The sequence below is a fragment of the Lissotriton vulgaris genome, chromosome 6 (assembly GCF_964263255.1).
Source record: "Lissotriton vulgaris chromosome 6, aLisVul1.2, whole genome shotgun sequence".
In the NCBI taxonomy this organism is placed as follows: Eukaryota; Metazoa; Chordata; class Amphibia; order Caudata; family Salamandridae; genus Lissotriton; species Lissotriton vulgaris.
The window spans coordinates 535,714,610-535,739,284 of NC_141694.1; the positions used below are offsets into that span (position 1 = coordinate 535,714,610).

The 24,675-nt window shown below is 52.5% G+C and overlaps 1 protein-coding gene across 2 annotated transcripts in view; it reads right to left on the reverse strand.

Annotated features, from left to right (window-relative positions):
* Positions 1 to 24,675, reverse strand: part of PHIP (PHIP subunit of CUL4-Ring ligase complex) — a 2,330,659-nt gene that overhangs the window by 414,697 nt on the left and 1,891,287 nt on the right. For both annotated transcript variants that reach the window (XM_086926531.1, XM_086926532.1), the window contains exon 35: positions 2,661 to 2,810. In XM_086926531.1, coding sequence (XP_086782657.1) covers positions 2,661 to 2,810 — 150 coding nt within the window. The remainder of the gene's footprint in view (positions 1 to 2,660; positions 2,811 to 24,675) is intronic.

The window sequence follows — 24,675 nt, forward strand, 5'->3', positions numbered from 1 at the left end:
CTAGAAGGGTGGAATGCTAACCCCGTCGCCAGAATTGGCGAGGGGTTAGTATCCCAATACGTATGACACCTTACTTGACATGTTTTGATAATGCTATGCCAAAGTTAGCATTTGACCGCAAGGTTCATAATGCATTTAAGAGTATATGGTATAGCGTTATCATGGAACAGCTATTAGGACTTGGTTCCACAAGCGACAAACGGGCTCAGCTCATGCCAGAGCACCATCTCACATAATTCCAAGCACTCTGCCTTTCAGGATTGATAAGGCCTGCCATAGGAGTGACTGATAGGAGTATATGTTTCCATTTTAGGGTTAGGTATAGAGATACTATACCTAAAGCAAAGGGTGATTACACCACCTTGCCCCAGCTGTCGTGCAGCCAGTTGTGTCAGATTTGGATGGCCAGCCAGGGGTGGCATAATACATGCTGCAGCCCCTGGTAGGCCCTGGGTACACCTATGCCCTGGATACCTAAGGTAGGGAATGATAAGGTGGCCCAGTACCAATTGGTAAATGCACCTAAGGTACACGCTTGACAATTTAGAGAGAGAACAGCTAGGCTGTGGGTCTGATTAGCAGGCCCACAGCCAGGGAAAGTCGTAAACCAGTGAAGCAAAAAGCAAAAATCAGGGGTGACCATAGGATTGCAGACACTACTCTCCTACAATTACTACCTTAAAGAATTTAATCAGGGCAAGATTCTGCAAAACAGATGTTCCAGGTATTCACAAAGTTATCAGGACAAGGGACCAACCCCCCCATAATTGCCTCCCAAACACTCTGTAACTCGCTGGCCAGCTAATTCCAAGAAAAAGTCAGTCACATCTACGCCGACTTTGTAGCCCACACTATGACCGACAATCCAACAGGCGCCCCCAGAGAAGTTAAAAACACTCATCAACCCCGCAAAATCATTCCAACCGTCGATCAAACCATTCCCAAACTAAAGGAATACATTCAAGACTCTCCAGAACAGATTTCTCACCTAAAACCCACAGTTAAATCCGGATCCCCCAACGATCCGTGCCCCCCATCCACTCTCAAACTGATCCCTGACATCATAGGCCCCAACCTAGCAAACATCTGCAACTCAATGTTCAGGACAGGCATGTAGCCTTCCATCTGGAAAAAAGCGGTCATCAAGCCCCTATTAAAGAAGAACATCCTCGATCCCTCAGATACTAAAAGCTACAGACCAAATGGCTGTCTCCCATTCAGAGCAAAAATCACTGAAAAGGTCATGTACACACAGTTAGCACACTTTATGGACGAAAACAGCCTACTTGACGACACCCAACTTAGCTTTAGAAAAGGCCATGGCACTGAGACAGGTCTCATCAAAGCATCCAATGTAATCAGGAAGATACTTGATGGAGGAAGTGCCACGGTCCTAGTGCTGCTGGACCTTTCAGAGGCATTCGGCACGGTCGACCACATAACCTTGATCGACCGTGTCGCAGCCATCGGCATCACACATAAAGCCAAGGCCCTCCTGGCCTCCTTCCTTTCTAATTGCACTCAATCATTGACGCCCGGTGACTCCAACTCCCCGTCATTTGCTCTCCCTTGTGGTGTGCCACAAGGATCATCGCTGAGTCCGACCTTGTTTAACATCTATGTGTCGGACCTGGCGAGGGTCATCAAAACCTACAACATGAGCCTAACGTAGTACGCCGACGACACTCGAATGGTGCTAGTGGTACACAATGACGGAGGAGCAGTTGCAGCAAACTTCCAAGAGGGAATGCTAGCCATCATTGCTTGGATGGCAAACAACTGCCTCAAATTAAACTCAGACAAGACGGGTGATGATATTTGGTAACCTCTCCCCTACCTAGTCCCCTTCTTGGTGGCTAGCTAAGTTAGGATCACCTCCGTCCCAAGTCTCAAAGGTTAAAAATCTAGGTATGTTCAAGAACCATGTCAACACAGTCGTCTCTGCAGCCTTGTGCGTTATCAGGATGATAAAGAAACGTCTACCTTTTCTCCCAACTCGCGCTGGCAGGACACTCATTAGCACACTAGTTATGTCCAAGGTAGATTACTGCAATGGCCTACTCATCAATGCCCAAGAAAGAGTCCTAAACAAGTTACAACTAGTGCAGAATGCAGCCGCCAGACTTCTGACAGCCACCAACAAATTTAAACGAATATCCAAGGTCGTACGACAGCTCCACTGGCTGCCCACAAGGCAATACACAACATCAGACCAGAGTTTCTCAGGAAAACTCTCCGCCCTTACAACCCCACCAGACCCTTACATTCATCAGCAGCAAACCTACTGATTGTTCCCCGAACCAAAAAAGCCTCTTGGGGTGACAGAACATTTACGGTCACCACCACCAAACTATGGAACACGCTCCCTCTCCACATCAAGACTAGTCCCATTCTGCTCACTTTTCGAAAACAACGAAAGACCTGGCTCTTTAACCAATAGCAATCTGTGCCAGCCGTTCCTCTGCCATAGTCCGCAGTGCCATAGACCCAAGGGTATTTGTGAGATTTATAAGTTGCCTAAATAAATGCAAATAAATAAATGAAAGCGCATCTTCAAAAATAGCACAATCCGGCACTCAACACAAGAATGAAGCAGTCAGTAGCAAAAGAGCAGCACCAGAAAGGATTTTGAGTTGAAGACCATAAAAAACAAAACTCACAGGATACTCAAGCAAGTCCACTGGTTGACGAAAAGGTTCAGAGTCTTCACACTGAAAAATTAGATTTAACAATTCTTGACACTGCTTCTTCCAGGCATGAATATCATATGATTGGGCTGTATTACGCAAATTCCGCCTTGGAAAATGAGCCTGAAATGACAAGAACATCTTCATCACTTAGATGCTTTTTTGCCTTTTACAAAATGGGTACTGCAAAAAAGAGCCTCGAAAAATTCCAGAAACACTTGTCAGGTGAATCATAAGTTTTAATATTATAACAATATTAATGGCCTTTGATTATATCTTACTAATAATGTAAGACACACCTCTTCAGTTTTTAGCACCAAGCGAGGAAGCAAGAGAAAACGGGGAAAAAGGTCACATGCAAAAGTGTCAATATTGCACAACACCATATTTTGGGAATTTGATTGTCAGCAAATGTTCTTCCAATGTAACAATACAGAGGAACAAGCACTGACAAATCCAACAGTCTTTATCTTTTGGTTTTTAAGATGATGATGAACAAGTTACTTACCTTCTGTAACAATATATATGTAAAAAACATTAGTTAGTTAGATTCCTTACCTTAGAATAATACCCAGGCGTCAGACTGGATCCGGAAAGTTTTGCGTAGCAGTAACTTTGCGCGTCGGTAGGCGCCGTCTGCGTCTTCGCGTCCGTCGTCAGCACCGGGATGACGTCGGAGTACTTAGACGCCGCCCTTGCGCGCTGACGTCAGTTCTTATACACAGCTTTTCCGCGCCAGAAACGCAGAGCCATGATAAAAACCAACACTGGTGCCATGAAACAAGGGCCCTGAAAGGGATGACCTTAACAATAGATATTGGTTCGCAGAATGGGGAGGATGGGTGGGGCGGTAAGGAATCTAACTAACTAATGTTTCTTACAGATATATCGTTACCGAAGGTAAGTAACTTGTTCATCTGAAAGAAACACGTTAGTTAGATTTCTTACCTTAGAATAGATACCCCAACAATACCAACCCCGGTGGTGGGTCTGCGAACCAAGATCACACCAGAAAGACCTGGAGAACGGAACGGCCAAAGAGGCCATCTCTCCTGACTTGGCTGTCCAGGCAGTAGTGTCTAGCGAACGTGTGCAACGAGGCCCACATAGCTGCCTGACAGATGTAGTGCAAGGGGACTCCCCGACCCAGGGCAGTAGAAGCCGCCGTGGCCCGAGTGGAATGGGCCCTCAGCCCAACAGGAGGCTCCATATTTGCCAAGGAGTAGCAAATCTTGATGCACAAGACGACCCACCGAGAGATGGTTCATTTGTGCACCGCCGTCCCTTCTTTGCGCCCACGTAACCAACAAAGAGTTGAACATCCACCTGAAACTGGCGTGTGTGATCCAGATAGTAGGAGAGCGCACGTTTTGGGCCAAGAAAGTGGAGCCTCTCTTCCTCTTTCGAGGGAAGCGGAGGCGGAAAGAAGGTGGGCAAGGTGATGCACTGCCCGATGTGGAAGGCTGTGACTACCTTGGGCAGGAAAGAGTGTCGCGTCCGCAACACAACTTTCTCCGGATGGACAGAAAGGAAAGGAGGTTTAGAAGAAAGAGCCTGAAGCTCACTCACCCTCCTGGCAGAGGTGATGGCAACCAGGAATGCAGTCTTAAGAGTGAGTAGACGAAGAGGACAGTTATGAAGTGGCTCAAAAGGAGCGCACATCATATAGGTCAGAACAAGGTTCAAGTCCCACTGCGGCATCACGAAAGGAAACATAAGAGTGATGCCCTTAAAGTACCTATTTACAACAGGGGACTTGATCAAAGAGGGCTGATTAGGTAGCCTTAAGAAGGCGAAAATGGCAGAGAGGTAGCCCTTAATAGTGCCCAGAGCAGAGCCCTGCTGGGCAAGTGAAAGAAGGAGGAGGAGACCCGCAGAAAGGGGGGCAGAGAGTGGATCCACAGCCTTTGCTGTGCACCATGCCACAAATTTGTTCCACCTTCAGGCGTATACTGATTTTGTGGAGGGACGCCTGGCTGCCAGAATTACATCGCAGACTTCAGGAGGCAAGTCAAATGGCCTCAACTGTCACCGCTCAATCTCCACGCATGGAGGTGGAGACAGGACAGGTTCGGTTGGAGGACCATCAGCTGCTGCTGCGACAGCAGGTCCTCCTGAAGAGGCAGACGAATCGGGGGATCGACTGACATGCTGAGTAGCTCGGGATACCAGAATCTTCGTGCCCAGTCCGGAGCCACAAGGATGACTTGGGCCCGGTCGCGCCTGATCTTCTTCAGCACTCTGGGCAGAAGTGGTATAGGCGGGAAGGCGTACAACAGACAGCAACTCCACTCGCGACGAAAAGAGTCTCCGAGCGAGTGCCGCCTTGGAAATTCCAACGCGCAGAACTGATGAAATTGCGCGTTCTCTTCTGTGGCGAATAGATCTAATCAAGGCTCTCCCGACTGCTGAAAGAGACCTTGCGCCACGTCCGAGTTCCAACGCCATCCGTGATCCCATCATGCACCAACGGTTGAGTTTGTCCGCCCTGGTTTTCAGGGAACCTGCCAGGTGTTGGACCACCAGGGTCCCACTGCAGAGCCCACATCCGTTACCTGGCGTGATGCACCAGAAGGATGCAGGAGGCCATCAGCCCCAGAAGCCGGAGCGTTAACCTGATCGAGACCCGGGATAGAGGCTGAAAGACAGGAATCAGAGTCTGATTAACCCGAACCCGCTGTTCGGGAGGATAAACCCGAAACTGCGCCGAATCCAGAACCGCTCGGATGAAGAGGAGCCTTTGAGAGGGACACAAGTGCTACTTCGGAACATTGATGGAAAACCCCAGCAAGTGCAGGATGTAGGAGAGTAGGGTCTGCAATCCTATGATCACCCCAGATTTTTGCTTTTTGCTTCACTGGTTTACGACTTCCCTGGCTGTGGGCCTGCTAATCAGACCCACAGCCTAGCTGTTCCCTCACTAAATTGACACGTGTACCTTAGGTGCATTTACCAATGGGTACTGGGCCACCTTATCAGACATTGTAACTCAGGGCATAGGTGTACCCAGGGCCTACCAGGGGCTGCAACATGTATTATGCCACCCCTGGCTGGCCATCTAAATCTGACACAACTGGCTGCCCGACAGCTGGGGCAAGGTGGTGTAAGAAATGCGTTACTTACCTGTAACAGCAGTTATCCAGTATTGGTGTCTTTCATAGATTCACATGCCTGAATCATTCCCCGTCGCTGAGACGGGAGCCTCCGGTACATAAAAAAGCAATGTCCTAAGGACATACATAGAGAATATAGGCCTAAGGGCCTCCCCTTTTGGGGCCTTTCCACGTCCTTATGTAAAAGGACCGAACTCTCATCGTTAGCCAATCAGCTCCGACCTCCTTCTAGAACCTTCCCGGGAGGAGCCTCCGTCCCTCAGATTTTCGTACGCACCCAGCTAGGGTGTCGCAATGTAGACATAGAGGTACGTGAGTCCTTACCGGGGAGGCGGGAGGGTTGCATGTGAATCTATGAAAGACACCAATACTGGATAACTGCTGTTACAGGTAAGTAACGCATTTCTTATCCAGTATTTGGGTGTCTTTCATAGATTCACATGCCTGAATCAGAGTAGCCAGCAGTTATACATGCATAGTGGTAAAGCACATTCTCACATCTAGCAGGCCTGCATAGATTACAGACAACATGAGAGAAACATGGTAATATACAGTCATGCATATAGCAGAGAAAACCATGAAGAATGTGCATACCTGGATGGCGGGACGAGGTAAGGCTCACCTTATTGGAAGAGATGGCGCAGCACCGCTTGTCCCACTGCAGCGTCCTTCTGCAGTTCGATGTCCAGGCAGTAGTGCTTGGAAAAGGTATGCGGGGACTTCCATGTCGCCGCTCGGCAGATGTCCAGGATCGTCACTCCAGCGAAGAGCGCTGCTGACGTTGACGTCGCTCTGGTCGAGTGGGCAGCCACTCGGTCTGTCAAAGGCCGTCCGGCCTGATCATGGCAGAAAGCAATTGCTGAAGAAATCCAGCGTGAGATGCTCTGTTTTGTCAAGGGCAGCCCCATTCTCGGGTTGCTGTAGGCTACAAAGAGTTGAGAAGACTTCCTGACGTCTTTGGTCCTGTCCAAGTAGAATTTGAGACACCTTTTAATGTCCAGGGAATGCAGCGCCCTTTCCGCTGCCGTGGAAGGGTCCGGAAAGAACGACTTGAGGACAATTGGTTCGTTCAGATGAAAGTCTGACGGCACTTTAGGAATGAATTTAGGGTTGGGCCTGAGTACCACTCGGTCGTGTCTGAATTGGAGATACGGTTCCTGAATGGACAGCGCCTGAAGTTCGCTGACCCTTCTGGCCGACGTCAGGGCTAGCAGGAGAGCCGTTTTCCAGGAAAGATGCTTGAGCGATGCCCGGTGTATGGGCTCGAATGGGTGTTTCATCAATTGGTTTAGCACCAAGTTCAACTGCCAGGTTGGAGGAACTTTCCGAGGCCTCGGAAAGGATCTGTAAAGTCCTTTTAGAAATTGTTTCACCAGTCGACTGGACCAGAGGGAGGGTCCCGATGGGGTCCTGGTGAACCTAGAAATCGCAGCCAGATGAACCTTAATGGAGGCGTGAGCCAGTCCCGATTGAGCCAGGTGCAGTAGGTATGGTAGCAGCTGTACTGGGGTGACCCGGAGCGGGTGTAAGTCGTGTTCCGAACACCACACGCAGAACCTCTTCCACTTCAGCGAGTAGGTCTTGGTCGTGCTGCTCGCTCTCGCCTTGGCCAGTACTGCCCTGCAGTCCTGCGGTATGTCTAGCTCCCCGAACTCAAGGTGCTCAGGAGCCAAGCCGATAAGTTGAGCGAACGGAGGTTCGGGTGGTGTACCTGGCCTCCGGACATTGTCAAGAGGTTCGGGAGTTGTCGCAGGTGAATCGGGGGCCTGGTGGATAGGCGAAGAAGATCCGAGAACCAATGTTGTCTCGGCCAGTACGGAGCAATCAGTATCAGCGTGCACGGTTCCGTCCTCATCTTCCGGAGGAGCCTCGGTATCATCGGGAACGGCGGAAAAGCGTACGCAAACACGCTGGACCAGCCGATGGAAAAAGCATTTCCCAGCGACCCCCGTTGGGGATGCCAGCTTGCGTAGCTTCGGCATTTGGTGTTCTCTGCCGTCGCGAAGAGATCGATCCTCGGGGTGCCCCATTGTGAGAAGACGTGGGCCACCGTGTCGCCGTTGAGCTCCCATTCGTGGGAGAGAGAGGTCTGCCTGCTGAGGGCGTCCGCGATAGTGTTCTCCTTCCCTGGAACGTACTCCGCCTTGAGGGAGAGGCCGTGCGCCACCAACCAGTTCCAGATTTTTTGTGATTCTCGTGAGAGAGAGAGAGATCGCGTTCCCCCTTGTTTGTTCAGGTAGTGCATCGTCGTGGTGTTGTCTGTTTTGACGAGCACAGGGGAAGAGCCGATGCGTGGCAGGAAGGCCTGTAGAGCCAGGTACACTGCCCTCAGTTCCAGGAGGTTGATGTGTAGTTGTGTTTCCTGGGCGTCCCATTTGCCGCTGACTCGAAGGTCTAACAGTACGGCGCCCCAGCCTTCCAGTGAGGCATCGGTCGTGATGACCAGTGGTGCCGGCTGCAGGAGGAACGGCAATCCGGCCGTCAGGTGAGTCCTGTTTCTCCACCACAGCAGGGCCTTTATGATGGCCGGCGTGATTGTGAGAATGTCGTCGAATGAGCCTGAACACTGTTTCCATTGTCTCGCCAACGCTTCCTGTAGGGGGCGCATGCGGAGCCTGCAGTGCGGTACGAGGAGAATGCATGAAGACATCATCCCTAGCAAGGAGGTGAACGTCCGGACCTTGATGCGAGGCTTCTTGGCCACCGCCGTGGCCAGAGACAGTACTTTGCAGATCCTGTCCTCTGAGGGGAAAGCCTTCGCATGCTCCGTGTCCAGGGTTGCCCCTAGGAAGGTGATCCTCGTTGACGGAGTAGTGCATGATTTTTTGAGGTTGATCGTCAGACCCAGCTGTTGGAAAAGAGCGCTGCAGGCGTTGAAGGAAGCCAGCGCGTCCTCCGGGGAAGGAGCCTTCACCAGCCAGTCGTCCAGGTAGGGGAACACCTGGTGACCCCTTTGACGCAGGAAGGCAGCCACGGGCGCCAAGCACTTTGTGAAGATACGTGGGGCAGATTTGAGGCCAAACGGCAAGACCTTGAACTGGTAATGTCTGCCCGCTATTTCGAACCTTAGGTATTTCCTGTGCCTGACGAGGATGGGGACATGGTAGTAGGCGTCCTGTAAGTCTAGGGAGACCATCGAGTCGCCTCTTTCCAGTGCACCCAGGATCTCCTGGATTGTGACCATCCGGAAGGATTGACTCCGTAGGAAGGCGTTGAGCGCCCGGAGGTCTAAGATCGGCCTCCACTTGTCCCCTTTCTGTTGGACCAGGAAGAAGTGGGAATAAAAACCCTTCCCTTTCTGGGAGTCCGGGACCTTTTCGATGGCTCCTTTGACCAACATGGCAGCGACTTCCTGGAGAAGGAGGTGCAGGTGTCTGTGAGTACGCTTCAGTGGAGGGGTGTTGGGAGGGGTGTTGACCAGTTCGAGGGAATGTCCAAATTGAATTATTTGTAGTACCCACCGATCCGTAGTGATTTTTCGCCAATTGTGGAGGAAGTGGGTCAGTTTTCCCCCAATTCGAAAGGATTGAGACGGTGGTGGGACTGGCAGGAGTAAGTGGTCACTGGCGGCCGCCAGCGCCCTTCTTGGCGGATTTGCCTCTGAAGGACGATCTCCCATAGGATGACTGTCGGGACTGTTGTTTCTGCTGGGGTTGGTTCCTGTTGCCATAGGAATAGGACGACCGATTTTGGTAGGAACCTCTGTAGGAGTACTGACCTCTGGAGCGGCCTCCCCGAAAGGATTGGTTCCGGGACTGGAGGGAGCCCAGAGCCCTCGCCGTGTCGGTGTCTTTTTTGATGGCCTGGAGTGCCTCGTCTATCTTCTCCCCAAAGAGGAATTGCCCATCGAACGGCATATCCAGCACCTTAGATTGGACCTCCTGCCGAAAAGACGTCGCCTTGAGCCAGCCCTGGCGGCGGAGCACGGCAGCCCCTGCCAACTGGCGGAATCCCGTCATGGCTGCGTCGATGGCGCAGTCGATAATTTCAGCCGCGGAGTTTTGTCCTTCCGCCAGAAGAGCTTTCACCTCGTCCTGGACCGTGGCCGGCAGGCCTTGCAGGTAGGGAGCTATGTCTTCCCATAGCTGGCGGTTGTATCGGCCCAGGAGGGCGATGGAGTTTGCCACCTTGATGGACATGGCGGATGTGGTGGAGAACCTCTTGCCTATGATGTCCAGCTTCCTTCCTTCCTTGTCCGGGGGCGCGGACAGCGGCGAGGAGGGGTTTCGGGATTGTTTTTGGGCCGCCTGAGTGACAACCGAGTCCGGTTTGGGGTGGCCGGTCAGGCAGGCAGGTGCGGAGTTCGGGGCCTTATATTTTTTGTCTAGGCGCGGAACCACCGCCGGCACCGAGGCAGGCGTGAGCATCAGCTTCTTGCCCTGTTCCCATAGAAAGTCTATCAGAGGAATAGACTTGGTCGATTTCTGTGTGTGCTCCTTGAAATCATGGAGGAAGCATTCCGTTTCCGCGGATTCCACCGCCATGTGAAACCTCCTTGCAGCTCTGTCCACCAGTTTGTGGAAACCTCCCACGTCCGCTGCTTCAGGGTGGCGTGGTCTCGGGGATGCCGGGGCAGACGAATGGTGTGATGACGCAGCATCGGCATCGTCGTCTCTGTGGTCCGAGGCGACGTCTTGCACCTCGCCTTCCTCTAAGTCCGTGTCATCCTCCTCGCTTTCCGATGAATCCTCCGCCTGTGTTTGCGGTCGGAGTTGGCTCCGAGGACGGGCCGGGGGAGCGGAAGGGTGCGAGGCCGACGGTTGCGCGTGGGTGACCGGAACCTGGGCACCGCTGTCTGCGTCCGGGAACCTTCGTTTATAGTCCTGCACCAGGGATTTCAAATCGTTGACCAGAGACAGTGGCAAACAGATCATCGGGGTTTTCACCGTGTCTACGGTCAGGGAGCTGCCTTGATACGTCACTCCGTCCCGGATCTCTTGGACGTCCTGGTGTTCTTCGTGAACCTCCTGTTCTTCGTCCGACTCCTCACTCTGTAGTGTGTCTTGTTCTTCCTCGGGTGCCAACTCCACCGTTGGGAGAACCGAGGGCGTTGGACTCGAGTGAATAGAGACTTCGACCAATCTCGATTCTTTCCAAGATGGCGCCGGGGTCTCTTCCGACGACATGCGTGAAGATGGCGCTCCCGCCAAGCGTGCCGGTGATTTGGGCACCTCCGTCAGGGTCAATGGTACCAAGTTTTGCGGGGATAGGGGTTTCGCCGCCTTACTGATGCTAGGGTCGTGGACCTGGGATATCTTTGTCGAAGGTGTGGTTCTTGAATTTGACTTCGACTGTTTAGGAGACGAACTTGACTTCGATGGCTTGGGTGACGAGCCTTCGGTATGAGGTGTTTTCGGCGAAGGCGTACCTGAAGATTTAGACCTCTTAGGTGACGCGGCCTTCGTATTGGATGAAGGTTTCAGAGGAATGGTCGAGGAGACCGGTGCGCCTGAGGACGCAGTGGTGGTCGTCGTGGTCGCCGTGGAGGGCGATGGGGCCGTAGTAGTCGACACAGTGGTCGTGACTGAGGTGGTCCGCTTAGTAGATGGAGCGGGCTTCTTGAACCTCTGGCCATCCTTAACAGACACGGAGGAGGTGGTGGAGCGTGCCTCCGAAGGCTTCCTGTGCGCCTTCTTAGGAGGAGTGTCTGTCTCTCCAGGGGACTGCACCCTGGGTCTCTTCTTGGAGACTTTGGAGGTCGCGGAGACACTACCCTCGGAAGATTCCAGAGTGTCTCGGACCTTAAGCCTGTCGAGCCATTCGCGAAGGCGAGTTTCCCTTTCCTTAACCGTCTTCTTTGGGAAGGCTCTACACACCCTACACTTGTCAGTGACGTGGTCAGGGTACAGGCAATATAAGCACAGGTCGTGCTTGTCCTCCGCTTGAATCCGCTGCTTGCCGCAGGAGGAGCAGGCCCTCAGGAGGGCTTTCTTCTGTGAGTCCGCCATGGACGAAGTTTTCTTATTAGATTCCGACATGTAGTCGATGCTAGGATGAAATCCTTTTCGTACAAAGTGAACTTCGGTGAAGTTTGAGACTTCGAATTTTGGAAACCTGAAGAGCTCAGGTTGGAGACTCCCTAGCACAACGTGCGGTAGAAAAATCTGAGGGACGGAGGCTCCTCCCGGGAAGGTTCTAGAAGGAGGTCGGAGCTGATTGGCTAACGATGAGAGTTCGGTCCTTTTACATAAGGACGTGGAAAGGCCCCAAAAGGGGAGGCCCTTAGGCCTATATTCTCTATGTATGTCCTTAGGACATTGCTTTTTTATGTACCGGAGGCTCCCGTCTCAGCGACGGGGAATGATTCAGGCATGTGAATCTATGAAAGACACCCAAATACTGGATAATCACCCTTTGCTTTAGATATAGTATACCACTATCTAACCCTAAAATGGACACATAGATTCCTATCAGTCACTCCTATGGCAGGCCTTAAGAATCCTGAAGGCAGAGTGCTTGGAATCATGTGAGATGGTGCTCTGGCATGAGCCGAGCCCGTTTGCAGCTTGCGGAACCAAGTCCTAATAGCTGTTTTCGATGATAACGCATACCATATACTCTTAAGTGCATTATAATCCTCGCGGTTATATGCCAACTCTGGTATCGCTTTATCAAAACATGTCGAGTAAGGTGTCATACGAATTGGAATACTAACCCCTCGCCAATTCTGGCGACGGGGTTAGCATTCCACCCTTCTAGAGGGACACAACATGTATGTAACTGTGAACCCCGGTTAAAGTTAACTCGAGCCTCAGCATCACAAAATGGATGCTGCCACCACAGACACAAGTATGACCTCCTGCTGCTGGGAGTCCTTCCAGCGAGGAGAGCTTGGACAAAGGGTTTCCTGTCAGGGGCGGTGCTAGCACCATCCCACACAGGGTTTTGTGTATCCTGGGTAGGCAGGGCTTTAGAGGAAGGTGACTGCAAGTGGCACCCCGGTGCTCACTATGCATAGGCCGGCTAGAACCAGTTCCAGGGGCACACCAGGCCCTGAGCTGGGGAAAGTCCGGCATGGGAGAGGGGTGTAACCACCCCCCTTCCTGGTCCCACCCATGGGCAGGACCTAGTCGCGTGCCAGCCCCTTTCCTTAGTATAAAGATAGGAGCGGGCCCCCTTCTCAAATTAGATAATTCCGAATCTTGATGACTTTCCACGAAAGAACTCTTGAACCTTTCAGAAGACTCTCCCCTTGTGGCTAAGGAGTAGCCACCCTGCACAGCAGGCACCACCCAAGCGCATCGCGGGTTGCTGGAAGTCTCTCCTCCAGATCAAGACTGCCCAGCTCGACGAGACCCGGCTTCCCTGGCACCTCTGACCTCTACCTGCATCATCAGCCCAGCTGAGATTCGTGGGTGTGACGAGACCTCGAGGGACCGGCCATCTTCAAGACTGCACGACGCTTGCCCAGCACGACCGCCGAGGGATCCTCGAGTGAGTGCTTTGGGGTTTGAGAAGCCCTAACCCTGAGCAGCTCCAGCACCGAAGTCCAGCCCCCCAGCATCCACGAGATCTGCGTGGGGCCCTTCTGCTCTTTGCTGCTCACCGCGTTGTCCGGCTACTTGCCTGCTGGCTTGTGGCCCTCTTGACGACGCTCCACGACGATAACACCACTGGTCTGGTTGCTCCAGACTGGCCCTTGCTCCCCTCCAACAGAGGAGCACCCCGGACCCCCCTGGTCCACTCCAGACGCCATTTTAAGTCCACCGCGTGGGCTTGCATTTGCCAAGACTTGTTGCCCCAATCCTGGGTCCAGCAACGTCGATAGCAGATACCATCGTGGGACAGCTTGCACCTCCATCCTGGTCGCCGACAACGCCTCCTGGTCCGTGAGACTGCAGAGCCCAGCGTCGCCCACTCACCTGGTCGAGGTGACTCCATCCGGTGCCATCCTGGTGCCCATCTAATCGCTGGCTAGTGATTCAGAACTTGGTCCCCTCTGCTTACAGGTGTCTTCCATCTTCGATCCAGGCTTGGATCACTTCGGACTTCAACACTGGTCGCCTGCCAGCAACAACTTCTTTCAGGCTCCATAGACTGCAACGAGGATTCCCGACGTCTTTCCAGACCTATGCATCCGCAGCCCCCGGGCTAGGTAACCTCAGCATTTCGGTGCTCCAGCATAGCCTCACTATCCAAGGGTCCAGATCCTTTTTCGTTTCAGCTCTACCTAGTCGGATTCGTCCGATAACACTAACTTTGTCAATTCTAGCAACCATGGACTTTGTCCCGCATCCCGCGTGAGAGTGCACACTCTGCACCCGATCTCCCTAGGCCTCCTGCTAGTAATCTGAAGGTTCAGTAGTCCAGTCCTAGCGATCCTAAAGCCTTTGAGACTAGTTACTTACCTGCTAGCATTCCACTTTTAGAGTATATGGTTTTTCGTGCCCCTCGGGCATTTGTGTAAATTGTGCGACTTAAAGTATTTTCATAAGAGCTTTGTATTGTGCTTAGCGCCTGTCCTCATAAAGAGTCCAGTTGTTATGTTCTAAATATATATCCTTTTATTTTCATAACAACTTGTGTGGTGTCCTTTCACTTGGTGTTCAAGGGGTATATGTGATGTTATAACAGCTGGCTTAACACGCCCTCTAGAGTCTAGCCTAAAGACTGCTCTTGTCCATGCTACCAGGATAGCTGGTCTACGGTTGACTTACAACCAATCATCAATATGGGTCATTTGGACTGATACATAGTGATCACTAGAATAGTGAGCACTGCATATCAGGCCAATTTCTCACACAGGAGGTCGGCCGTAGTCTGAAGGTGGCTGACTACTGTCTCGGGCGAGCCCGCCTTCAACAACCAGTTGTAGGAGAGTAGGGTCTGCAATCCTATGGTCACCCCAGATTTTTGCTTTTTGCTTCACTGGTTTACGACTTTCCCTGGCTGTTGGCCTGCTAATCAGACCCACAGCCTAGCTGTTCTCTCTCTAAATTGACCTACATGCACTTAGAGGTGCATTTACCAATTGGTATTGGGTCACTCTTGTAAGTCCTTGTACAGTGTAACATAGGTACCCAGGGCATAAGTGCACGCAAGGCCTACCAGGGGCTGCAGCATGTATTATGCCACCCCTGGCTGGCCACAAATATCTGACACAACTGGCTGGTAACACAGCTGGGGCAAGGTGGTGTAATCACCCTTTGCTGTAGATATAGTATACCTATATCTAACCCAAAATGGACACATATATTCCTATAAGTCACTCCTATGGCAGGCCTTATCAATCCTGAAGGCAGAGTGCTTGAAATTATGTGAGATGGTGCTCTAGCATGAGCTGAGCCTGTCTACAGCTTTCGGAACCAAGTCCTTATAGCTGTTCCATGATAACGCTATACCATATACTCTCAAGTGCATTATAATCCTCACGGTTATTGCTAACTTTGGCATAGCATTATAAAACATGTCGAGTAAGGTGATAAACGAATTGGAATACTGGCCCCTTGCCAGTTCTGGTGACGGGGTAGCATTTCACCCTTTTAGAGGGACACGACATGTATGTAACTGTAACTCCGGTTAAAGTTAACCCGAGCCTCAGCATCACAAAATGGATGCTGCTGCCACAGACACAAGTCTGATCTCCTGCTGCTGGGAGTCCTTCCAGCAACGGAGACCTGGACAAAGGGTTTCCTGCCTGGGGAGGTGCTAGCACCACCCCAGACAGGACTTTGTGTATCCAGATAGGCAGGGCTGAAAGGAATGAGACATGCCTGGGGCACACAAGGTGTCCCTGTGCATACTCCGGTTCAAACCAGTTGCTGGGGCACTCCAGCACCAGCTCTGGCGCGAAACCGGACAAAGGATAGGGGGTGTAACCACCCCCCTTCCTGGTCCCACCCATAGGAGGGACATAGTCACAGTACAGCCCCCTTTAGCAGAATAAAGGTAGGAGCTGGTCCCATTCCAAATCAGATTATCCTGATTTGAAACTTTACAAGAAGAAACTCTGGACTTCGACGTTCTGCTCCACAGAAGACTGAAGAAATCTCCCTTGTGGCCAAGGAGTGACCACCCAGCATCTGCAGGCACCATCAAGCGTCCTAGCGGTTAACTTTGTTGTCCTTCCTGCCGGAACCAGACCTCAGAGCCCGATGAGACCCGGACTCCCAGACCTCTCCGACCTCTACCCACATCAGCAGCCCAGCTCAGACCCGTGGGTACGAAAAGACACATGGGACCGGCCATCTTTGAAGAACTGCACTTCGCTTCCAGCACGACCTCTGAGGCACCATCGACTGAGTGCTTTGGGGATTGAGAAGCCCCATCCCCGAGCAGCTCCTGCATCCACGAGATCTGCGTGGGGCCCTTCTGCTTGATTGCTACTCGACGCGATGTCTGGTCACTTGCCGGCTGGCTAGTGGCATCCTAGACAACGAAATCTTGAAACTACACCGCTGGTCTGGTTGCTCCAGACTGGCCTTGCTTCCCTGCAAAGAAGAAGTACCCCGGACCCTCCTGGTCTGCACCAGACGCCATCTTCACTTGACGCGTGGGTTGCATTTGCCAAGGCCTGTTGACTCCGATCCAGGAACCGACACCGCCGACAGCGAGAGCCTGCGTGGGACAGCTCGTGCCTCCATCCTGGTAGTCGTCGACGCCTCCTGGTTCACGTTTGTCATGCCCCTAGGGCACCATTGTAATTGTGAGACTTATGGTATTTTCTGAAGAGTATTGTTATGTGCTTAGCCCTCTGATCTCATAAAGAGTTCAGAGGTGTTTGTTAGTAATAAATATATTGTTTATTTTCATAACAACCTGTGTGGTGTCTTTTCATCTGGTATTCAAGGGGTTATATGTGGTAAAACAGCTGGCTTCACATGCCAAAAGAGTTTAGCCTAAGACTGCTCTGTCCATGCTACCATTAGGATAGCTGGCCTATAAGGTTGACTTACAACCAATCACCATAACGGTTGTTTGGACTGATACAAGGTGATCACTAGAACTAGTGAGCATCATATATCAGGCCAACTTCTCACAGCCTGCGCCACCTCAGAGTTCAGACGCCATTCGTGATCCATCATGCACCGACGGCTGATGTTCCAGCCACTGCCAGAGGCGCAGAGCCTCCTGGCATAGGGTCCACGACCCCCCCCCCCCTGTTTGTTGCAATACCACATGGCGGTGATGTTCTCCGTGAACACCTGCACTACACTCCCCGGGACAGAGGGGAGGAATGCCTTCAGTGCAAGCCGGATCGCCCGCAGCTCCAGAAGGTTGATGTGGAGCCGGGACTCCGCCGGAGACCAGAGGCCTCTGATCTCCGCCTCTCCCATGTGGCCTCCCCAGCCCTGGAGAGACGCGTCCGTCACAACTACGCACTCCGGGTGGGGTAGGGAGAGGGATCTGCCACTGACCCAATCGCGGTCCGTGAGCCACCAATGCAACTGTCTTGCAGTGCCCTCCGAGATCAAGACATGGTCGGACAAGTTGCCCTGATGCTGGGCCCACTGAAACTTCAGGTCCCACTGCAGAGCCCGCATCCGCCACCTGGTGTGATGCACCAGAAGGATGCAGGAGGCCATCAGCCCCAGAAGCCGCAGCGTCAACCTGACAGAGACTCTGGATAAAGGCTGAAAGATCGGAATCTGAGCCGGAATACCCTAACCCGGTGTTCGGGAGGATAAACCCGAAACTGCGCTGAGTCTAGAACCACTTCGATGAAGAGGAGCTTCTGAGAGGGACACAGGTGCGACTTCGGCACATTGATGGAGAACCCCAGCAGGTGCAGGAGGTCGGCCGTAGTCTGGAGGTGACGGACGACTGTCTGTCTGGGGCGAGCCCGCCTTCAACAACCAGTAGTCGAGGTAGGGGAAGACTGAAACCCCTAAGCTGCGCAGATGAGCTGCGACCACCGCCATCACTTTCGTGAACACCCGGGTGGCGCTGGTAAGGCCAAAGGAGTGCACGGTTAACTTGAAAGCGCTCGTGGCTTACCATGAACCGCAGGTAGCGCAGGCAGGACGGGGATGTGTAAATAAGCGTCCTGCAAGTCCAACGCTACCATCCAGTCTCCCGGGTCCAGGGCAGCTAAGACCTGAGCCAGTGTCAGCATCTTGAATCTCTCCTTCCGGAGGAAGCTGTTGACGTTCCGCAGGTCCAAGATAGGGCGTAGGCCCCCTTTGCCCTTCTTGGGAACCAGAAAGTAGTGGGAGTAACAACCACACCCTACTTCTGGCCCAGGAACGCGCCCAATGGCCCCCTTGGCCAAGAGGGCCGCCACTTCCTCTCGCAGAAGATTCAAGTGATCTCCCGACACGCGGTGGTACTGCGGTGGCATGGCTGGAGGGGTCGCCTCGAGGGGAGGGAGTAGCCCCTTCGGACGATTTGCAGCACCCACCTGTCCGAAGTGATGTTGCACCAGTGGAGGAGGTGATGGCGCACCCTGCCCCCCACTGGCGTCACGTGGGCCTGAAAGCTCGGACTAGGAGAGCTTTGAGGCGGATGCTGCAGGGGTAGATGTGGACTGGCCTCTCCATTGTCCACGGGCACCACCATGGCGGTTACCACGTCCGCCACCCGTGGCTGGCAGGACGTGTGGGGGCTCCCCTTCCTTGGCCACCAAAGGGGCGAAAGGCAGCAGATTGCTGGTGCAGGGCCGACAGGTCCAAGGACTTGGCCGTAGCCCTGGAGTCCTTTAAGCGCTCAAGTGCACTGTCTGCCTTGTCGCCAAAGATGCGACGGCCATCAAACGGCATGTCCATAAGGGTGTTTTGGACATCAGCCAATAAGTTGGCGGACCTCAGCCAGGCATGGCGACGAATCGCTGCCGTCGTTGCCATCGCTTTACCCAGCGAGTCCATTGGGTGGACAGGAAGCAAGGGGGGGCCCAGAGCCGGGCGGTGGCGTCTGGCCACATTCCTATCTATAGGGGGACCTGTAGCGGGCCTGGACCCGGTGCCCAGAAGAACGTCAGACCAGGCCTCATTAAACGGCAACAGAGGCGCCGAAGAGCTTGCTTGCGGTTTAAGGACTTCAGTGAGGAGGTTAGTCCTCATGGCCGCGACGGGGAGTTCAAGGGATAAGGCTTTGGCCGCCCACGTCAACAATTCACTATAGGGAGCCCCCTACTCCGTAGCCACGGTAAGAGGGGAGACAAAACCAGTGTCTGGCGAGGTCTCCAAACCACTGGCATCCCCTAGCTCACCTGTCCAGTCCTGATAAGACAGGCACTCATGTTCTAGAGGGTCCTCAGACCCCTCCCTATCCGCCTCGCCACCCATCTCCCAGTACTCAGTGTCAAATGATGGGGCCGGCTCATAGAAGATGAAATCCCCCATCGGCATCTAAAGCGGCGTTGATCGATGCCGCTCTGGCGCCAGAACCGGGTTGAGGGGGGGACCGGGGACTATGTCGTCCGTGGACGGTGCAGGGGCCACAGCCTAGGGGCCGGCGCCGGCGAGGTCGTAAGGTCGAACGGCGACGACCCGGATCCGGATCCAGCGGCGCGACCGAAGTCGCCGACGGCATAAGGCCGAAGCACCAGGCCCGCTTGGGCTCCCAGTCGGGCTGCTTGGCCCGAAGGTGCCGCGGAACCCGACAGAGAAGTGAGCGACCTCATGGCCGCGAGGAAGGAGTCGATCTCCTCCGGTGTCGCGTTCTGCCCAGGGACCGGCGGGTTTGGCGCAGGCTGCGATGCCTGCGGCTTCGGTGGAGCCGAGTGGGCGGTGACGCCCGAACCCCCGGGCGCGTCGCGCGAGCGTCGGGGGGAGTCGGAAGACCGATGTCGCTTCTTCGACTTCTTGTGCCTCTTACCTGAGGACTTGGAGCTCGAGGAGTGGTGACGATCCTCCGAGCCGTGATGACTCAGGCCCCGCGACTGGTCCCTCGACCTCCTTCCGGACCGGGACCTCGAACGGTGCGGGGTCTACTGCCGGAGCTCGAGGCGCTTGCGGGACCGCTCCCGCCTAGCCTTCGACGGCAAGGCCCAGCAGTCGGGGCACGACTTGTCATCGTGGTCGGGCCCCAGGCAATGAAGACACCGGCGATGGGAGTCGGTAATCGACTTTAGTCTGTTGCTGTCGACGCAGGGCTTGAACCCGGACATCCCTACCAGCACCGTCGGAGTCATTCGACTTCGAAGAAAGATCAAAAAGGATCGAAAAAGTTTAGTCAAAAATTGACTAAGGGTACCACTTTTTCCGGCGCCAATGATGCCAAACGCGGAGCCGGAGACGACACCTACCGACGTGCAAGGGTACTGCTACGCAAAAGTTTCCGGATCCAGTCTGACGCCTGTTATATTACAGACCATCACCCTACGCCATTTCTGGAGCCGGATGGCCCGGTTGAATGATGTTTATTCGACATGGTAATTTCTTGAGTGTCCATTCATTGACTTAATTGTCTCATTATATAGCTTTCCTCTTTTCGTCATATTTAGGGTGTTTCATTTTTTTAGGTCTACTGAAGCCCCTTCCCTTCCCTCACCGTCCTGATGAAGACTGTAGGAGAGTAGGGTCTGCAATCCTATGATCACCCCAGATTTTTGCTTTTTGCTTCACTGGTTTACGACTTCTCTGGCTGTGGGCCTGCTAATCAGACCCACAGCCTTGCTGTTCTCTCACTAAATTGACACGTGTACCTTAGGTGCATTTACCAATTGGTACTGGGCCACCTTATCAGACCCTGTAACTCAGGGCATAGGTGTACCCAGGGCCTACCAGGGGCTGCAGCATGTATTATGCCATCCCTGGCTGGCCATCTAAATCTGACACAACTGGCTGCACGACAGCTGGGGCAAGGTGGTGTAATCACCCTTTGCTTTAGATATAGTATACCTATATCTAACCCTAAAATGGACACCTGTATTCCTATCAGTCACTCCTATGGCAGGCCTTGACAATCCTGAAGGCAGAGTGCTTGGAATCGTGTGAGATGGTGCTCTGGCATGAGCTGAGCCCGTTTGCAGCTTGCGGAACCAAGTCCTAATAGCTGTTCCATGATAACGCATACCATATACTCTTAAGTGCATTATAATCCTCGCGGTTATATGCTAACTCTGGTATAGCTTTATCAAAACATGTCGAGTAAGGTGTCATACGAATTGGAATACTAACCCCTCGCCAATTCTGGCGACGGGGTTTGCATTCCAACCTTCTAGAGGGACACGACATGTATGTAACTGTGAACCCCGGTTAAAGTTAACTCAAGCCTCAGCATCACAAAATGGATTCTGCCACCACAGACACAAGTCTGACCTCCTGCTGCTGGGAGTCCTTCCAGCGAGGGAAGCTTGGACAAAGGGTTTTCTGTCAGGGGCGGTGCTAGCACCATCCCAGACAGGGTTTTGTGTATCCTGGGCAGGCAGGGCTTTAGAGGAAGGTGACTGCAAGTGGCACCCCGGTGCTCACTATGCATCTGCCGGCTAGAACCAGTTCCAGGGGCACACCAGCCCCTGAGCTGGGGAAAGTCTGGCATGGGAGAGGGGTGTAACCAACCCCCTTCCTGGTCCCACCCATGGGCAGGACCTAGTCGCGTGCCAGCCCCTTTTCCTAGTATAAAGATAGGAGCGGGCCACCTTCCAAATTAGATCATCTTTGAATCCTGAAACTACTTTCTACGAAAGGAACTCAAGACTTCTTCCTAAGATTTCTCCCTTGTGACTAAGGAGTAGTCACCCTGCATCCGCAGGCATCATCCAAGCATCGCAGTCTGCTGTAAGTCTCTTCTCCGGATCAAGGCTGCCCAGCTCGACGTGAACCGGCTTCCCTGGCACCTCTGACCTCTACCTACATCTTCAGCTCAGCTGAGATCCGTGGGTGTGACGAGACCTCGAGGGACCGGCCATCTTCAGGAATGCACGACGCTTGCCCAGCACGACCGCCGAGGGATCCTCGAGTGAGTGCTTTGGGGTGTGAGAAGCCCCTACCCTGAGCAGCTCCAGCACCGAAGTTCAGCCTCCCAGCCTCCACGAGATCTGCGTGGGGCCCTTCTGCTCTTTGCTGCTCACCGCGTTGTCTGGCTACTAGCCCGCTGGCTTGTGGCCTTCCAAACGACGAACGACGACATCAACACCGCTGGTCTGGTTGCTCCAGACTGGCCCTTGCTCCCCTCCAACAGAGGAGCACCCCGGACCCTCCTGGTCCACTCCAGACGCCATTTTAAGTCCACCGCGTGGGCTTGCATTTGCCAGGACTTGTTGCCCCAATCCTGGGTCCAGCGACGTCGACAGCAGATACCATCGTGGGACAGCTCGCACCTCCATCCTGGTCGCCGACAACCCCTCCTGGTCCGTGAGACTGCAGAGCCCAGCGTCGCCCACTCACCTGGTCGAGTTGACTCCATCCGGTGCCATCCTGGTGCCCATCTAATCACTGGCTAGTGATTCAGAACTTGGTCCCCTCTGCTTACAGGTGTCTTCCATCTTCGATCCAGGCTTGGATCCATCCGAATCTCTTCACTGGTCGCCTGCCAGCAACTTCTTCTTTCAGGCTCCATAGACTGCAACGAGGATTCCCGAAGTCTTTCCAGACCTATGCATCCGCAGCCCCTGGGCTAGGTAACCTCAGCATTTCGGTGCTCCAGCATAGCCTCACTATCCAAGGGTCCAGATCCTTTTTCGTTTCAGCTCTACCTAGTCGGATTCGTCCGATAACACTAACTTTGTAAATTCTAGCAACCATAGACTTTGTCCCGCATCCCGCGTGAGAGTGCACACTCTGCACCCGATCTCCCTAGGCCTCCTGCTAGTAATCTGAAGCTTCAGTAGTCAAGTCCTAGCGATCCCAAAGCCTATTAGAGTAGTACTTACCTGCTAGTAATTTCGCATTCCACTTTTAGAGTATATGGTTTTTCGTGCCCCTCGGGCATTTGTGTAAATTGTGCAACTTTGCGTATTTTCTTAAGATCTTTGTATTGTGCTTAGAACCCTGTCCTCATAAAGAGTCCAGGGCTGTTGTGTTCTAAATAAATATACTTTTATTTTCATAACAACTTGTGTGGTGTCCTTTCACTTGGTGTTCAAGGGGTATATGTGATGGTATAACAGCTGGCTTAACAAGCGCCCTCTAGAGTCTAGCCTAAAGACTGCTCTTGTCCATGCTACTAGGATAGCTGGTCTACGGCTGACTTACAACCAATCATCAATAAGGGTTGTTTGGACTGATACATAGTGATCACTAGAATAGTGAGCACTGCATATCAGGCCAACTTCTCACAAAGACCCCACTCTAAGGCTAAACTGTTGCCTAGGACCAACCTTGGGGTCGAAACGTCGACTTTTCTACCCCCCACCCCCAGCTATAGCCATCTTAGATACATAAATATGTTGATGAGCAAAAAGCACGGTTTATTATTATTTTTATAGTTAATGCGCTCATTTATATTGTGCATCCTGTTGGCCTTGGTCCAATACCAACCGCCAATTAGAAATTGTGGAGAGAAAGATTAATCCACAACTTTTCACGCAACATATTTCCTTTTTACTTATTTCCTCACGTGCACTTCTCTATTCTCACACTCCTGTGGGGCACCAATGTTATCATATGTAAATGTGTTGAAGATGTACGCTTCCTCCTCCTTTTACACATTGTGATTAAATAACAGTGGGTTAAATGTTCCTTTATTCAAGTGCTTACTTTTGTTTCTATGTACATGTTTATTTTTGATTTGCTTGTTTTGTCTAAAAGACTGTGCACTGGGACCCCGCTTTCATATGTACCGCTTTGCACCCAGGTCCCAGTGACTTTAATGGGTATACCCGTCCACTGTACTTGTGCACACTCAGTCAGCAAAAGGTTTCACACACTCAAAGACTGAACTCCAGGCCAATTGTTTTTATATCAAAAGATATAGTTATTTTATTTCTAGAACCAACAGGCATCAAAAATATACTGCTCCCAATATGAGAGGTCTCAGATGAGTACTTTGCAGAAAGGCAATAAACTTTGGAAAGACAATAGGTACAGGAGTTGCAGTAGGTAACACAATTCAACACACAATTTAGCATTGAGCTCAATCGATTTCCTTATATAAACACAGTAGGTTACTTTGTAGATTACTTTGGTAATCCCAGGACTGGCTCCTAGGTTCAGCCCTGGGGTCTAAGCTGAAACTAGTTAAGCAAAAACCTTTAGGTATTGTAGTGATTTTTCAGGAATAAAAAGCTATTTTGAAAGTTCATACTTAGAAACTTTTCAATAGAAATCTGGCAATGTTATCCAATGGGAGAAAATTCAGGTTGCAGGTAAAGTACGATCTAGTTACTTTTGTAATCCAGTACTGGTCTCCTGGGGCCAGCACTGGGGTCGCAACTCAAAACAGATAACATCATTCATGACATGGTCAGTGACATCACTGATGACATCACTGATGACGTCTCAAATGATGGCCGGAGCCCGGGGTCGTGCTTCACCTCGTCTCCCCCACCTGAGGGGTGGGGTTGGCACATGCTGGCACCCCCCTTCCTGACATAGTTTTTACCGCCAGTCTTCTCGCCAGAGTAGGGGTCAAAACTGGTGGGGGCCAGTTGCTGGGTACAGCAAATGGTCTGGGAAGCTCACAGAGGCGGCATGCCTTTGAAGCTTCCACCTCCCCATCCTGGGGGAGGAGACCTAGCACCTCGCCCAGGATGTGCATTGGTGCAGGCCCAGGAGAGCGGGGCTCTCCACCTAGGGGTCCAGCAACATGTCTGCTGTGTGGCAGCCTCTCAGCCCAGACGTGGATTGTAGGTTAGGTTTTCAGAGGGCATCTTTAAGATGTCCTCTGGTGCACTTAACATTAAATCCTACTGGCATCAGTGCGGGTTTAATGTGCTGAGGAGTTTGGTACCAAACTTGTCAGTCTTCAGTGTAGCCATTATGGTGCTGTGGAGTTCGTAATGACAACCTCCCAGGACCATATACTCTTAATGGCATCACTGCACTCATAGTGCC